The following is an 18,891-nucleotide window of genomic DNA, read 5'->3' on the forward strand; positions in this document are numbered from 1 at the left end:
GATAAGGAGAATAAATGAAGGTTTTAGAAGAGGAAACAACAGGAGCAAAACAGTGATTTAGAAAGAATCTGGCAGCAGTGTGAAGCATAAGATGGTGAGAAGGACAGAGTGACCAGAATGATTGAAGAGACTCTGAAGAAGAAATGTAGACCCAACTGAAGATATTGGCAAAGGATTATACAAATCAGACTAAAAGACATTAGCATTTTTCCTCTAACAGCAGGCTCCATCAGAAGTATACATTAAATCCACATAATCCACCTGCAGGGCAAAAGTCTACCCCTCAAGACATTAGGACATACTTAGTTTTTCTATTATACTAAATTGGAAAGTTATTACACAATGTTAAAAATAACCAGAGTTATCAGGAATATCTAATAGATTCACACCTGGAACAATATCTAGTATCCAGGAAGCAACAATGTTTGCTAAAAATGCCTGAATTAGGGACAGCAGTTAATATGCATTCTCATTTAAGCCTCACATTTAATGCAGTTTCATTTAATCCTCACAACATCTCTGTGAACTAGACAACATCTCTATGAACTAGACACTTTGTTATTACTTCCAAGCAACAAATGATGAAACTGAGGTGTGGAGAACTCAAAGCATTTGCCCAGTAAGACTCAGTTATGAAGTAAGAGCTGGACTTGAACCCACCTTAGCCTGATACCGGACTCCTTATTCTTAACCACTGTGCTAAGCAACTTCCCACTTTGTTCATTCCATTTATTATATAAATTGTGTTGCATAAATATTACTGATTACAATAGGGAAAATGTCTGTACATTAGTGTTGTGACCTTGTACTGTACCCAGAAAGTCTATTTTTTCTTTTTCCTAATGAATGAAAATTAAATAAATCAGCCAGCACTTAGTGTTATAAGAAAATAAGATTTATTAGATTGTGTTCTGAAGATGCAGGTCAAAATCTGTGAAATGTTACAAAGCAAGTTTAAAGATTCCCAAAGGAACATAAACTTTTATTCTTTTTTTTAAACTTTTATTCTTTTAAATTGTTCAGTACACATCCTTACATGTAAAAAAAAAAAAAAAAAAAACTTCTGTAATTTTGCAGTATCCATAATCTAGGCATAAAAAATCCAACTTATAAAAATAACATTTTTAAAGCAAATAACCAAATCTTAAGATACTCATAGTAAATCTCTAATAAAAACTCCTGCTTAATTAGTTAAGTGGTTACATGACCAAGGAACTCTTTCCATTACCAAACAAATTACACCCAATACTATAAATTACCCCCTACATTAAATAAAAACCTTAAACAAGGAGAATCAGAGGACACTGAAAAATACGACAAAAACTGTTCATCAACTATCCTGTTTAACATGCTAATGCTGTCTTTGGAGATGTAATCTTTCTTGAACTATGACAAGTAAAATGACATCTTCTAAATATCTTTACACTTATTAAAAAACAAAGGTATGATTCAAAATTAAGGATTTTTCCAAATTTGCAACTCACTGTGTCAGGCAGATTTGCATCAGGTAGGCTGGTAGAAATGCTGCTTTTTGTGTGGACTGGCTCCCTGGCCACGATTAGACGCAAAGATCCAGTGGTTTCTTGTAACAATGCAATTGCTTGCTGGTGGGAAATGTTCTGATCCAGTGGCGTGTGATTAATAGCCAATATTTGATCATTTTCCCTTAACCTTTGATCCCTTGATGATAGAAGAAAATATTAAGTGATATAACAGCTAGATTTTTCTAACTTTCTATTTTATATTGGAGTACAGCCGAGTAACAATGTTGTGATAGTTTCAGGTGGACAGCAAAGTGACTCAGCCATACACATACATGTATCTATTCTTCCCCAAACTCCCCTCCCAACCAAATAGCCTGATTTTCAAGATGTATTATTCAAGTAGTTTATACCTTATGGTACTACTTCACTTAATACAATTATTGAAATATTTAATTGCATAATGTAACAGAGCTCTTCAGAGTGCTTTTCATCAAAGCACTTATTAGCTAATTAAGCAATTAAGTAGTGCATCCCTACACACCACACCATTTTAAAAGCCATTTGGCTGGAAAATAAGCAAAAAGAATGTATAGGGCCCCAGTGCTAAAGTTTTGCAAGTATAGGCATTGTCCTCATTGCGGCACCACCCTGTACCCCTGAACTCCTTCCAATCTGACTTCTCTGTGTACCAATATAGGGCTATATGGTCACCAATAACCTCCACTCTAGCAGATTCACCCCATCTCCATTGTCCCTTACTTCTCCAACATTTGTCAATAGAAGCTAAACTCTCCTTGAAAAGCAAGAGAGATTATTTCCAAATCTATATCTGAGCCCTTATCTCCTTCCCATCACCAATCCCCAGCTGCTAACCAAGGAAAACAGGATATTTAAAAAAAAAAAGAAATCAGCAAAATCTTAAGGAAAAAAAGCGCTATTATAGTTAATATTTTTAATTAATTTATTTTAATTGGTTTCTGCCATACATCAACATGAATCAGCCATGGGTATACATATGTCCTCAAAGCAAGAATACTAAAGTGGTTTGCCATTCCCTTCTCCAGTAGACTATGTAGGAAGCATCACTACGAACAAAGCTAGTGGAGATGATAGAATTCCAGTTGAGCTATTTCAAATCCTAAAAGACGATGCTATGAAAGTGCTGCACTCAATATGCCAGCAAATTTGGAAAATTCAGCCAAATTCCAGGCCACAGGACTGGAAAAGGTCAGTTTTCATTCCAATCCCAAAGAAAGGCAAAGTCCAAGAATGTTCAAACTACTGCACAATTGTACACATCTCACACGCTAGCAAAGTAATATCCAAAATTCTCCAAGCCAGGCTTGGTACATGAACCAATGAATCATGAACTTCCAGATGTTCAAGCTGGATTTAGAAAAGGCGAAGAACCAGAAATCAAATTACCAACATCCGTTGGATCATCAAAAAAGCAAAAGAGTTCCAGAAAAACATCTACTTCTCCTTTATTGAATACGCTAAAGCCTTTGACTGTGTGGGTCTCAACAAACTGAAAAATTCTTCAAGAGATGGGAATACCAGACCACCTGACCTTCCCCCTGAGAAATCTGTATGCAGGTCAAGAAGCAATAGTTAGAACTGGACATCAACAACAGACTGGTTCCAAATCGGGAAAGGAGTAGGTCAAGGCTGTATATTGTTACCCTGCTTATTTAACTTATAAGCAAAGTACATCATGTGAAATGCTGGGCTGGATGAAGCACAAGCTGGAATCAAGATTGCCGGGAGAAATATTAATAACCTCAGATATGCAGATGACACCACCCTTATGGCAGAAAATGAAGAACTAGAGCCTCTTGATGAAAGTGCAAGAGGAGAGTGAAAAAGTTGGCTAAAAACTCAGCATTTAGAAAACTATGATCATGGCATCCAGTCCCATCACTTCATGGCAAATAGATGGGGAAACAATGGAAACAGTAAGAGACTTTATTTTCTTGGGCTCCAAAATTACTGCAGATGTTGACCACAGCCATGAAATTAAAAGACACTTGCTCCTTGGAAGAAAAGCTATGACAAACCTAGACAGCATATTACAAAGCAGAAACATTACTTTACCAACAAAGAAAGTGAAGTCACTCAGTCGTGTCTGACTCTTTGTGACCCCATGGACTGTAGCCCAAAAGGCTCCTCCATCCATGGAATTTTCTAGACAAGAGTACTGGTTACCAACAAAGGTCTAGTCAAAGCTATGGTTTTTCCAGTAGTCTTGTATGGATGTGAGAGTGGGACTATAAAGAAAGCTGAGCACCAAAGAATTGATGCTTTTGAACTATGGTGTTGGAGAAGACTCTTGAGAGTCCCTTGGACTGCAAAGAGTTCAAACCAGTCAATCCTCAAGGAAATCAGTCCTGAATACTCAAGTATCTAATAATACTGGACTGGCTTGCCATGCCGTCCTCCAGAAATGTTCAATATAGTTAATATTTTTTGAGCACTTATTAGGAGCCAGAAACTCTGCTAAATGCTTTACAGGCATTATCTACTTTAGTCTTTATAATCACCTTTTAAAGTACTTTAAATTTTACATGTAAGAAATTAAAGGGAGTTTAGCATCTTATCTAAAGAGTCTGACTGTAAACCATACTCTGTAACTTCTTAAAGTACATACTAAGAGTAGGATTTACTCTGGTTTACAATATATGACTTCATTATCTCCTAAACACCCCACATCCTCTTCATTATTTCCACAGTTCCTTATCTTTATCTCTGTTGTATCCACCCATCTCTCCTTTCTATTCTCAATGTCAACCATCCAACTGAGATCCATATCTAATACCTAAAGCCTGACTTGCAAAATTCCTCAAGGTTTATTTTTCTAGGCTCTCCTGTGCTGAATCTGCAAGGAGATCCAACCAGTCTATCCTCAAGGAAATCAGTCCTGAATATTCATTGGAAGGACTGATGTTGAAGCTGAAACTCCAATACATTGGCCACCTGATGCAAAGAGCTGACTCATTTGAAAAGACCCTGATGCTGGGAAAGGTGGGAAAAGAAGGGGACTATAGAGGATTAGATGGTTGGATGGCATCACTGACTCAATGGACATGAGTTTGAGTAAACTCCAGGAGTTGGTGATGGACAGGGAGGCCTGGCGTGCTGCAGTCCATAGGGTCACAAAGAGCTGGACACAACTGAGAGACTGAACTGAACTGAACTGTGCTGGTATTTCTCATCTCAAAAGTATATAATGACTGTCTATGGTTGTTGGCCAGTGAAGCGAAGACGCTCAGTTGTGTCCAACTCTTTGCAACCCCATGGACTGTAGCCCACCAGGTTCCTCAATCCACAGGCAAGAGTACTGGAGTGAGCTGCCATTTCCTTCTCCAGAGAATCTTCCCGACCCAGGGATCGAAGCCGGGTCTCCCACATCATAGGCAGATGCTTTATCATCTGAGCCACCAGGGAAGGAGCGTCAAAGGAAAGAATTTTGTCATGACTGTTTCATAAAAGAACTTCTTTAACCTTCAAAAGTAAAAATCTCTCTGAGAAGGGATCATCTCAGAACAGAGAAGTATAATTCATAAATTTAGAATTATGAAAATTCATATCACCCTTATGCTTTTCTCAGGTCACAGCAGCAGATTCAGCAAAACTTCATCAAGGACCAGAATTCAGTAGCTCCTGACCTCTAGGACACAGTGTAAACTTGACTGGTATTCAAAGGCCACTACATTTGGCCCCAAAGTACTCTTCCAACTTGGCTTCCTCTCTCTCTATATAAACCCCTTTTCTAACTATCCTAATCTACTCTTTTCCTCTTAAACATGTCTGGTATTTTCTGCTTTTGTGTAAATGGTTTTCTCTATCTCTAATGCCCTTCCACTCCACTCAGCCAAATTCAATCCACCCTCCATGTTGCAACAAAGTGTCTTTGCTTCTGTCTCCTGTCTCTTCATCACTCATCTCATTATCATGATGCTCTGAGCTACTTGCTTATCACTCATTAAGCATTCATTTTACTAAGTTAGCTGTCCACAGAGCTAGCTACATCCTTCCCTACTAGATTTTAAGTTTCCTGAGAAGAGGGACTGAGATGTTTTATACTCTCCTTTGGTACTCTTGCCTGGAAAATCCCATGGATGGAGGAGCCTGGTAGGCTGCAGTACGAGGGGTCGCTAAGAGTCGGACACGCTAAGAGTCAGACACGACTGAGCGACTTCACTTTCACTTTTCACTTTCCTGCATTGGAGAAGGAAATGGCAACCCACTCCAGTGTTCTTTCCTGGAGAATCCCAGGGACGGGGGAGCCTGATGGGCTGCCGTCTATGGGGTCGCACAGAGTCAGACACGACTGAAGTGACTTAGCAGCAGCAGCAGCACCTTGGAACTAACTAGTTATTTCATTTTTGATGCCAAAATTGTGGGTGGCTCTTAAAATAGGTCACATTGCATTAAAAATGTTGCTTACATATATCCTTTTATTATATTAGGAAAGGTTTATATTAGAGAACAACAATATGATATAAAATTGTACATACTTTAAGACCTTGTCTTTATGAAAAAGAAAACATTCTAGTGAATTTCTTGACAGTCCAGTGGTTAGGACTCAGCACTTTCAGTGCTGTGGCCTGGGTTCAATTTCTAGTTGGGAAACTAACATCACGCAAGTGACAGGGTGCAGCCCAAAAAAACATTCCAATGCGTTTCCTACAGTTTTCTCAGGGTAGTCAAAGTCCAGGAGCTTTTTGGTGGGTAGGAGGAGTTAATATATTTCTATATTTTATATTATAGCCATGTATTACTTTCATAATGATTTTCATAATTTTGAAATATATATTTTTTAACATTGAAAATGTTGCTTGTGAACTTCTCCCTAGTCCTGAAGAAATCTTTTTTTTTTTTTTTTTAAGGAACATTTATTTTTAAATATGACCACTCCAGAACAATATCCAGGAATCACCTTCCATTTTCCCATCTCCCACATCCTCCTTCGTCTAACTTCTTCACCTAAATTCCTACTCACAGCTTACTCATTAAGGGAAATTTCTTAATTAATCCCAAATGAACAAGTTACTCTTGAATCTTTTTGACCCTGATATATTATTAACTCATTTTACAATACGTTGGTCCTTAATTTACTCACACTAAAATTTTCTATTTTCTGGAAATCAATTCTATTTTAATCTACCTTTTCCTCTACCCAGTAGACTTCTAGGACATCTCATTTCTTTCCAGTCAGTATCTGCCTAGGGAATATAAACTTAACCCAAAATAAACAAACTGCAGAAGTCTTCTGGAAAATATTATTTTGATACATTCTAAAGCTCAACTCACTTTACTCCTACTATTATTTATAATTTAACTCTCTCATACTATATATATAAATAAATTCACACTTTGCGTTCGAGGTGAGACCAGTTCTTTTCTCTCCACTGCAACATTCAGAAATAATGGATTTCCATGACTTCAAGAGCCAAAGGATGTTCAGTAAGCTCCTGATATAACACAGTTCTATGTGGAGAATCCTCAGAAGAAAGAAAGACCATTTAAAATGATCCAGAAGGTCTTGCATGGCTGGCCTCTACCTCTCTCTAGCAATTTTTTGCACTGCCTTGCACTAAGCTACCACATCAGATAAACACCAGACACACTCCTAAGATATGAGCTGTGTTCCACCTCTTCTCAGGGCTACAGGTGAAGTATCTATTCCTCTCCCCGGTACCTTCTGCGCTCTGGAGACTCCACTGTTGCCTCTCAAATTTCCCTTAAGCACCATTGCTTCTGGGAAGCTCCCTGACTACTTAGCTGTGGTGACAAGTCTTTACACACTCAAATATGAAACTCTTCTTTTCTGAAGTGCTCACCTCATGTTGTACTTACAGACCTATTAGTACAGAGTAATTGAGATGTAAGAATGCACCACAAAATGGTCAACAACATTGAAAATACACTAAAACCACTGAATTATATACCCCAAGATGGTGACGTTTACATTATATGAATTATATCCCAATAATGATTCTTAAGTCAAAAAAAATTAAAAAGAAAATCTGAGTCAATCAAAGTTAAGTAGGCTTTTATCAAGGGACTTCACAGCCTTAAAGAAGCCACTGTCAAGTGACTCTAAGTCCAGTTTACCCTGATTGCTGAGCTTTGCCAGAATAGTCCTAATTATACTTCCTGTCTCAGTGTCATATTAATGGCACAGCCTCTAACTCTCCAAAATGTCCCAACTTGGACAATGAATTATATGACTATCCTAAGACTCTGATGCTGGGAGGGATTGGGGGCAGGAGGAGAAGGGGACGACTGAGGATGAGATGGCTGGATGGCATCACTGACTCGATGCACGTGAGTCTGAGTGAACTCCGGGAGTTGGTGATGGACAGGGAGGCCTGGCCTGCTGCGATTCATGGGGTCGCAGAGAGTCGGACACGACTGAGCAACTGAACTGAACTGAAGTATGTATATCCAATCTCCAAACAGAGGATTGTTTCTCAAATATAACTGACAACTGGACTTCACTTGTGGTCCAATGGTTAAGAATCCATCTGCCGATGCAGGGACACAGGTTCGATCCCTGGTCTAGAAAAATCCCACATGTCAGGACAACTAAGCTTGTACACCGCAACTACTGAGCCTGTGTGATCTAGAACCCGTGCTCTGCAACAAGAGAAGCCCTCACAATGAGAAGTCCATGCACCCCAGCGAAGAGCGGCCCCTGCTCGCCACAACTAGAGAAAGCCCAGATGCAGTAACAAACACCCAGCACAATAAAAAACAAATTAAAAAAAAAATTTAGTGTAATGGATGAATACATCACGGTGTATTTGTATAGTTGAATACTATACAACAATGAAAATGAATGAAGTGCTACAATCGACCACGTTGATGAATTTCACAAACATAATGTTGAACAGAAGAAGCCAGATGAAAATAAATGCATATTATAAAATAAATATATAGCTGACTACTGCTATAACTCCTCACAACAAACTTCAGGAAATGCTCCATTAGATTGTAGAATAAAGGTACAAAGGTCATAAAAATCCATCATTTCTGAATTTTCAGTTGAGGAGATTAGAACTGACCCCCAATACATGGATAACATGAATCCAAAAGTATATTATTGACTGAATTTTCTGTAATAGTTATGCTACTGCTGCTAGCTTTCTAACAGGCAACAGTAATACTAATATATATTTTTAAAAGTAATAATATAATGAATAGTGTGCTTTTTAAATAAATAATAAACAAAAGAGCTGAAATCAAGTAGAGACAAAATACAAGTCTTACACATAACACTTAAAAAAATAAAACTCAGGCACAAGTGCAGAGGGGGAATCACATAGACTGCAGAGGGATTTTTGTTGACAATAAGTGAAATAAACAGCATGTTATGACCAATAAAAAAGTTGTTACAATCTCAAGTTTAATAAATAACATAATATGTAGAATGTAAATTTCAATATGTCCATCTTACTGATCAAACCATTGCTGTATCACATTCAGTTGTGAGAGAGTGTGATGGAACGGAAAGAACATGAGCTTTGCCAACAGATAGTCTGAGAATCACATCATGGTTCCAGCATTAATAGCTCTGTGACTATAGGGAAACCACTGAACTTCTGAACATTCACATCTATAAAATGGAATAATGATACTACTAGCTACACTGATGCCACAAGTATATGTGAGAATATATGCAAAAAGCCTGAAAAATGCATAAGAGGAAAGCGTTAGCTGCTCTCATTAACTGTTCTGGTATGACTAGTTCCTTATTCTCCTTAATGTTTTCAGAATTGTTAGGAAAAAATTAGCAAAAAGCAAATGAACACGCTTCCTCACCTGCCAGCTATACTCCCTGGCTGCACTTCCTTCACGAAGATGTCCACTTCTCCCAGATTTTGACCTCTAAGGGCCACCACACTGAATCCAAGTCCTCCAGTCGAAGGCCGTTCTATATCTATGTATTCGATTTGCCGGCCCTAATGAAGGGGAATTTAAAAAAAGTCAATGAAATTTACATTTAATCAACCTGCCCTTTCTAAGGAACTAACATTTCTATTTTGTAAATAGCCCCCAAACAGCTTCTCTTAAGTCATTTCTAGGAAACCAAATAAACTCAGTATTTCAGTAATAAATTATTTATTTCTGGAAATCCTCTCCCTTGATTATTTTCAGTAGAACATAAGGGGGCATGTGCACTGTTCTGCAACCTCAGGGAATTGGAGAGATATTTTCACACTTCATTCACAGTATGAGACGAATCCCAAGCTAGATGAAAATTCCTGAGAAAAAATGTATTTTCCCATAGTAAATTCTAAATTACTTTTTATAATGAATTTCTCTAAATTCTCTTGAAGCAAAATATTCTTTTCTAAATAAGAAAAGTAACCTAGACTTATCAAAAAATATTCTAGTGTTGAGACCTAAATCAGAATCAGCTGCATTTTTTAGGGTTCTGTTTTTAATTCTATTGTGATAAATTAATATTTTATTAGGTTAATTCAAAAGATTACAGAAAGGCCACCATTCAAATGGAGCTACCTATGACAAACAAGTATTTTATTGCTTTACTGAATAATTAATTGCATTTATTAAATGAGAACTTCATAAACATAATCAACTAATAAAAGCATCACATAAAAATAATTATTAGTCATATTAAGGGGATAGAGCAATTAGATCAAAAAAGGAATTAGGTGTAGAACATTATTTAACTATCACACCTTAAATAGATTCTTTTTAACTTTCAAACTCAAGTTCCATTTTTTAGGGTACTTGTTAGAAGGCAAGGTGAATAAAGGAAACTAGCACATCTAAAAATTCAACTGTCTATCATTTGATTTTAATAGATACTAAGGATGAAATGGGATTACACTTTCAAATGTTTTCCTAGACTTTCCAAATTATAATTTTCCAAATTACATTTGGATTTTATATATACTATAAATTATATATACTAGATTTCCAAATTATATATACTAGATTTTCCAAATTATATTAGTTCTAACCCCCATTAATTCTGTTTTGATATAAAATTTAAAATAATTTCAAAGGAATTATATCACTTCAGCACACACATTATTTTTCCTTCTATGAGCAAAACTGTGAGAATCTCTTTCCTTACAAGTGTACAGATGTGTCAGACTGGAGTCATTGTCTTAAAAACTATCCTCACCAGGCACGCGGATATTTTTCTTATGTAATTTTAAACAAATTACCAACTCACAGATTAGAAAATAGTACCAACTCCTCCTAACAATATAAAAACACAAGCAAACAAAACACAGAGTAACACATTTTAGAGGCAAAAAGTGTGAGTGTAGGTTTCTTTTTTAACCTCCAACAAGAGAAATAAAGCTAAATAGTCCCTTGACAAGATATAACTTTACCTGGGCCATCTGTTGGATGACTGAGTTAAAATCTTCATTTCCTGACTTTGGAGCCCAAGAAAATAACCCAGATACAGTCAAGTTATTAGAGGACCTGTGGGCATTCCCATTAGTAATGGCACCATCCGTGAACACCAATAACCCTTTCCTAGAAAAATCAAAGTTGGCTGAACAATCTGAGGGTATATGGCTGAGCTGTTGGAGAAAAAAAGAGAGAATTATCAACAGAAACCTACAGACAAGAAGTATTTCTATTTACTAAATATTATATTTTATCTCTCACATGTATAATGGCATGCTAAATATATACCTGTGAAATAAGATACAGATACATGAATCTGTGCTTATAAGGCTATAAATGTTTTATTTAGTATTATACGAAATGTTTAACTTATTCTCATTTCCTGCCTTCTACCGTTACCTCAGGTTAATATAGCATGTAATATAGCTCATTATACTTTACATACACAGACATGTCCAGTCACATAAACATGCATGTGAGACGCTGAGCCCTTCTGCATTTATCTATACATTTCAGTGGCTCAGTTGGTAAGGAATCTGCCTACAATGTAGGAGACCCGGGTTTGATCCCTGGGTCAGGAAGATCCCCTGGAGAAGGAAATGGCAACCTACTCCTGTACTCTTGCCTGGAGAATTCCATGGACAGAGGAGTAGGGCAGGCTACCGTCCATGGGATCGCAAAGAGTTGGAGGCAACTGCGCGACTGACTTTCACTTTCATACATTTCCGTGTGGGGAAACACAAAAGATCTGCAGGTAGTATATTCAAAGGTAACTCAGCATTTATTAAGTGCTTGCTATAAGTAAAGTACTATACCCAAACTCTTATACAGTATCTCACATAGTCTTTACAATAGCCCTAGAAATACTCTTATTTCATTTTGTGAACATGGAAACTGAAGCATACAGGGATTAAATAATCTGCCCATTAGTAGCAAATGTATTGCAAAGCCACTTAAACACTAGTTGGGAAAAAAAAAAGCTGGGGGGATTCAGTAATTAAGAAAAAAGAAAAATAGAGGTTAATTTTTAAAATACCATTGGCTGAGGGACTTGCCTGTTGGTCCAGTGGTTAAGATTAAGACTCTGCACTCCCAATATAGGGAGCATGGGTTCAATCCCTGGACAGGGAACTAAAATCTGTCATGCCTCATGGTGCGACCAAATTAATTAATTGATTGATTTAAAAATACCACTGGCTGATACAAGTACCAACACAATAGAACAAAGGAAATATCAGGAACAAATGTTATAAGACTCACAGAAAATAATCAATACCCATAAAAACTCTATGAAAACACAGATATGAAAAATCACATGGAGTTTATAGCTGAATGAATAAAATATGATTATTTATGTAATAACTGCACACTAAATAAACATAAAAGATTGTTATTATGATGGAACAGTTGCTTAAGTCCAATTTTAGTCCAGTATGAGTGATAGATTTGTAGTGATCTTTCCCAACTTCTATTGCCACCAATAGCATTCACTGCTGTGATGTACTCATTCCATTATCAGAGAATATAGAAGCTTCAGTATGGGGAGTGCTAAAATTCTGGTATAAATTTTGATCTAGAGAAAGTAATTCACAGAAAGACATATGTGCAGAATTTAATCCTTAGTTAGTTATAGAAAAATCACTTGCTAAATATTTATGGATAGGCATTTTGGTTTATCAGCAAAACGCATTTTTTCCCCAAATTTTGTTAATTTTCACATAACAACTCTGCTACATTATCTTTAACTACATTTAAAATTCTGCCAATATTTAATCTATAAGATAGCTACTATTCAAGCTCAGCTTCTAGAATAGACGATTTAAAACCAAATTGCCATCCCTGACCCCAAAATAGAACAACCAGGAGAGTAGGTAAAACTCTTAATTAACATCACTCCAAGCAGAGGGGCTATGTGTCCTGTAATTCTGAAGAAAATGTTGAGAATTTTCAAAGCATCTGACCTTTACATAAATAAGTATAAAAACTAGAATCCAAAGCCAAACACAAAACTTATTGTCAACATTTTTAAACTATCTATGCCAATGCTACCTGCACACAAGTCCCAATACAGCCTCTTTGCAGAATTAAGTGTAGACTGTTTGTATCTATCTCCTTCTCTTTCTTTGCTGGTTTGAATAATAGCAACAGGTAAAACCTTGATGGGTAACTTACTTGCCCCTTTAGTTGCTTGATGGACTGTTGAAGTGTGAGTATCTGGTTGAAAAGGGGGCTCTTCAGGGTCTCATAAAACAGAGAGAGCTTTTCATTCTGCGAAGTGTCACCCTTCTCCTGCAATTTCATTTTCAAGCGATCAAGAACTTGCAGGACCTGCAGTTTATCTTTTTTAAAAAGAATAATGAGTACAAGTTAAATCCCACCTTACATTCCATTTTTGAATAATTAATTTAGTGAAATAAGTATATATCTAGTTTACCTGTAGCAGGATTTTCAGGCATTTTGAATTACTGTCTTCAATCACTTTTAAAGAAACCTAAAGAAAAAATGTTAAATATAACAGAAAAATTACTTTCCATTAGTGTATACAATTCTATAGTCCTATAAAAAAGTCAAAGAAAACCTCAAGAACATTCTCCATCAAAATATTTCATTCAAGAAATCCAAATTAAAAACCATACACAGCCATTAAAATGGCTAAAAGTAGAAAGCAAAACAGATCATTGTAAGTGGTGGACTCTGAGGCATTGCTAGTAGGAATGTAAAATGGCACAAACACTCTGAATAACTGACAGTTTTTTGGAAGTTAAAACTACACTTACTATATGACCCAGTACTTTTCCACTTTTAAACACTCACCCAAAAGTGAAAATATATGCCCGCAAAAGACCTATGCAAAAATGTTCAGGGAATTCCCTGGTGGTCCGGTGGTTAGGATTCGGTGCTTTCATTGCCAAGGGCCGGGGTTCAACCCCTGGTCAGGAAACTAAGATCCCACAAGTTGTAGGATGTGGTCGAAAAACAGCAACAACATAGCATTTTTATTTATAAAAGCCCCAAACCAGAAAAACCCAAATGTCTAATAACAGACTAAAAGATAAATCAATTAAGATATGTAAACAAAATAGAATATCCAGAAATAAAAACAGAAAACATTACTGACACACACAACAAAGATGAATCTCAAAAACAGTGTTGAGAGAAAAGAAACAGACCAACAAGGATATGATTGCCTGGGCACAGTGGAAAGCAGTTGACTAGGAAAATATCTGAGGGAGCTTTTTTGGGGTGATGGAAATGTTCTTTTTTTTTTAATGTTCTATGTTTTGAATGGAGTATTACTTAAACAAATGTGTACATTTATTACAATTCATTGACCTATATATTTGTTATATTTTATTGTATGTAAGTTATACTTAAAGAAAGTTAATTTAAAAAAAGAGAGAGAGAGAGAGATCCTAGGCTGGAAAAGAACATCCAAATAACGTATAAAGAAGATACTAGAGAGACTAGGGGAAAAAATCCAAACTAGTCATCAAATGATAATCACCCAATCTGGCATTGTCCATGGATAATTTTTTTTAATTCCAATGATTTGCTCAAACTAGCCTAAAATGTAATCAAAACTCAAAAAGTTATATATACTTCCCTGGTGAGTCAGGGTGGAGAGTCCACCTCCCGATGCAGGGACACAGACTCAATCCCTGGGCCAGGAGGATCCCATATGCCCTGGAGTGGCTGAGCCCATGAACCACAACTACTGAGCCTGTGTTCTGGAGCCCGGGAGCCGTGCAACTTCTGTGCCCACACGCAGCAACCATTGAAGCCTGTGCGCCACAACAAGAGAAGCCATGGCAATAAGAAGTTCTCCCACTGCAACTAGAGTAATCCCTGCTCACCACAACTAGAGAAAAGCCCGCACAACAACAAAGATTCTGCACAGCCAAAAAAAAAAAAAAAACCCTCAAGATTTTAGCAAACCCTTTTCTTTATTGAAAATGGCACTTTCACAGTGGTCACTTAAACAAAACAAAACAAAACAAACCCTAGCGATCACTTTCACTGTGATACTTTCATATTACATACACTATGAAAGCTTATCACTTTCACAGTGGTACACTGTTGTAAATGAACCATCTAAGAAATATGAGTGCTACACAGTCCAACTGTTCTTACATCATCTCTGAATACACTTCTGAACACAATCTTTATCTTCTAACTCAAGATCATTAAGCAAGAAAGCATATGAAAAACCAGTAAGAGATGCTTTGGGCATTGATAAAAGGTTCCTATATTCCATTCAAACATTCATTGGATTCCATGTGAACAGAACATCACAGAAAAACTTCTGATATGCTCAGCATCTCAACTATGCAGCCCTTAAAACTACCCACTAACAGGTAAATGTGAATAATGGAAGGGTAGTCACAATGACACTGTCCTTTTCTGTAGCAGCACTTAGCCCAAGAGTGGACAAGAGCAGCTTTGTGGTCATTAATACTGTACATCAACCTCTCAAAATCAAAGAAAGCAAGCTAAAACTATGAAGTGCTACTTTTTATATTAGATTGGCATTTTTTTCTAATAATAGCTTGTACCCCAGATGTCATAGAAAAACAGGTGGGAAAACAAATCTGCACAATCTTCTAGGAGAGTGACTGAGCAATATCTATCAATATATTAAATTCATATTCTCTTCTACCCAGAATATTAACTTCTGAGTGTCTCTTCTAAAGAAAGGAGAGACAAAAAGGCACACAGATGATGTACAAGCACATTTGCTGCATTGCTTTTAAACAATAAAACTCCCGGAAAAATTAAACTATCAAAATCAGTCATTAAAATAATGAATATGGTTGAAATGTACTGAAACAGGAATGAGTGGGTAATGGTTATCAGCAAGCCTGTGGCTCAATCCTTCATCAAGGGATTCCCAGATTGATGCCAGACCTCCTCCGTGCAAACAAGCTAAAAGGTTTTAATAGATAACACAGTCTCTAATTTTAAAATGTCAGGAAATACCTGATCTGTCTTAATTGATATTGTAAATAATATGAGAACATATGGATTTATAGAGCATAGCTGGCTGAAAGATGGGAGGTAATCACAAAGACATTTTCTATTTGGGGAACTAATGGAGTATAAATCTTGGGATTCCCCAAACCGAAGAGGCTTCCTTTAAGAAAATGTTTCTGTATATGTTGTTCACAACTGGTCTGGTAACCCCAAACAAAACAAAAAATAATGTGTTCCTAGGTTGAATTTTGCTCGACACATTAAAAATATCAGTAAAAGTCTGTTAAAAATCGCAGTAAAAGTCTGTTAGAAATACATTTACAAGTAACGTAACATCAGTCTATGTGTAAGGAGGTATTTTAGGCATGCTGATAGGGAAATAGATGGGGAAACAGTGGAAACAGTGTCAGACTTTATTTTTCTGGGCTCCAAAATCACTACAGATGGTGACTGCAGCCATGAAATTAAAAGACACTTACTCCTTGGAAGGAAAGTTATGACCAACCTAGATAGCATATTCAAAAGCAGAGACATTACTTTGCCAACAAAGGTCCATCTAGTCAAGGCTATGGTTTTTCCTGTGGTCATGTATGGATGTGACAGTTGGACTGTGAAGAAGGCTGAGCGCCGAAGAATTGATGCTTTTGAACTGTGGTGTTGGAGAAGACTCTTGAGAGTCCCTTGGACTGCAAGGAGATCCAACCAGTCCATTCTGAAGATCAGCCCTGGGATTTCTTTGGAAGGAATGATGCTAAAGCTGAAACTCCAGTACTTTGGCTACCTCATGCGAAGAGTGGACTCATTGGAAAAGACTCTGATGCTGGGAGGGATTGGGGGCAGGAGGAGAAGGGGACAACAGAGGATGAGATGGCTGGATGGCATCACTGACTCGATGGACGTGAGTCTCAGTGAACTCCAGGAGTTGGTGTTAGACACGGAGGCCTGGCGTGCTGCGATTCATGGGGTCGCAAAGAGTCGGACACGACTGAGCGACTGATCTGATCTGATCTGATAATATGTCCTAGTATAAAAAGGTGACATTCTTTGGAAGCTATGTCTACTGGCTGGGGGCTCCTCCAGAAAGGAATTTTGTGCCTAGTTCCTGTGTTCCTCTTTCTTGCCTGTAACCTCAGAATCACGATTAAGGTTTGGTGCTGGGTAAGAGCTCTCATTCACAGGAGGGCAATTCAACCCTTTGTGTTAACACAGGAATATCAGCTAATCCATGCATGTGTGCTCAGTCACTCAGTCGTGTCTGACTCTGCAGCCCCATGAACTGTATGTAGCCCACAAGGCTCCTCTGGCCACAGAATTTTCCCGGCAAGGATACTGGAATAGCTTACTACTTCCTACTCCAGGGGATCTTCCCGACCCAAGGAATCAAAGCTTAACGCCTCCTGCATTTGCAGGCAGATTCTCTACCACTGCACCACCTAGGAAGCCCCATTATCTAATAGACACACCGAATAAGAACAACAATAAGTTTCAGAATATATGAACTATTTTCCCCTTTTTAAAGAAAATAATATATATTGGTGTATGTATTGTTTTCTAGATTTAGAAAGATAGTCAATATAATAATGATGATAAGTTATGGGAAGAAGTGAGGAAGGGGAGATAAAAAATTAGACCTACACTTTATAAATACTAGGGCTGTTTTTTAATTTAAAAAGCAATGTATTATGTTTATAACTTGAAAACTAAAAGGGACAAAATGGCTAAGGTGGCCCAATGAGATATCAAGATAGATATATAGCAAGAAAATGACAACACAATAGGATAATTATATTGTAAGGCATACACATACAATAGCAAGGGTGTGTACCATATACAAATAGATGAGGAAACAATGGAAACAGTGAGAGACTATTTGGGGGGGCTCCAAAATCACTGCAGATGGTGACTGCAGCCATGAAATTAAAAGACACTTGCTCCTTGGAAGAAAAGCTATGACAAACCTAGACAGCACATTAAAAAGCAGAAACAGGGGCAGTCCTAAGATGGTGGATGAACAGGACAGGGAAACCACCTTCTCTCCCACAAATTCATCAAAAGAACACTTTGAACGCTGAGTAAATTCCATAAAACAACTTCTGAATACTGGCAGAGGACATCAGGCACCCAGAAAAGCAGCCCATTGTCTTCGAAAGGAGGTAGGAAAAAATATAAAAGATAAAAAGAGAGACAAAAGAGGTAGGGACAGAGATCCGTCCTGGGAAGGGAGTCTTAAAAAAGAGAGAAATTCCCAAACACCAGGAAACACTCTCACGGGCAAATCTGCGGCGAGCCTTGGAAACTCAGAGGGCAACATAACCGGGAGGAAAAATAAATAAATAATTAAAACCCACAGATTACATGCCCAACGGTAACTCCCGGCGGAGAAGCAGCGCAGATGCCCACATCCGCCACTAGCAAGCGGGGGCTGGGCAGGGAGGCATGGGCTGCATTGCTTAGAGTAAGCACCGGGCCTGAATGCCCCGAGGGCAATCTGAGGAAACTAACTTGGGCTAGCAAACCAGACTGTGGGATAGCTACCACGCGAAAAGCCCTAACCTAAGACATGGCCAGGCCTGCTCACAGAACAAAGGACTTAGCAGAGCTAGCCAGCTGCGGACCGGCCCATCCCCCAACGGAGACAGGCAGGCGAAGGCAGCCAGAGCTGGAAGGGGGCAATTGCGGCCCCAGAGAGGCATCATCTACCAAACTGCAAGCAGGCTTTGTTGCTAACCAAGGCTTCTTGGGATTCAGGACGGTCAATATCTGCCGGGAGGGTTGCAGCCAGAGTTCAGCTCCCCAGAACAGACACACGGCACACCTGAGAAGGTGCACTGGTTGTACACCCAGAAAACCGAGCGGCAGGAACGGGGAGGTGATAAGTCACAGCGACGGCGCTCACCAAGCACCTGGTCACCTGAGATGCTTGGAACATGGAAGGGTACAAAACGCAGGCCCAACAGAGTCTGCACCTTTGTGAAGCACCCAAGTACCTGAACCTGAGCGGCTTAGACCTGGGAAGTGCATACAACCCAGGGCCAGC

The 18,891-nt window shown here is 38.1% G+C and overlaps 1 protein-coding gene across 4 annotated transcripts in view; it reads right to left on the reverse strand.

Moving 5' to 3' along the window:
- The window catches only part of PATJ (PATJ crumbs cell polarity complex component), a 387,741-nt gene that overhangs the window by 352,422 nt on the left and 16,428 nt on the right, over window positions 1–18,891 (reverse strand). For all 4 annotated transcript variants that reach the window (XM_070367927.1, XM_070367930.1, XM_070367929.1 and 1 more), the window contains exons 2-6: window positions 13,318–13,374; window positions 13,056–13,222; window positions 10,862–11,056; window positions 9,312–9,451; window positions 1,485–1,680 (exon numbers count right to left, since the gene is read on the reverse strand). In XM_070367927.1, the coding sequence (XP_070224028.1) occupies window positions 1,485–1,680; window positions 9,312–9,451; window positions 10,862–11,056; window positions 13,056–13,222; window positions 13,318–13,339 (720 nt within the window). In that variant the 5' untranslated portion in view covers window positions 13,340–13,374. The remainder of the gene's footprint in view (window positions 1–1,484; window positions 1,681–9,311; window positions 9,452–10,861; window positions 11,057–13,055; window positions 13,223–13,317; window positions 13,375–18,891) is intronic.

Source organism: Bos mutus, chromosome 3, assembly GCF_027580195.1.
Source record: "Bos mutus isolate GX-2022 chromosome 3, NWIPB_WYAK_1.1, whole genome shotgun sequence".
In the NCBI taxonomy this organism is placed as follows: Eukaryota; Metazoa; Chordata; class Mammalia; order Artiodactyla; family Bovidae; genus Bos; species Bos mutus.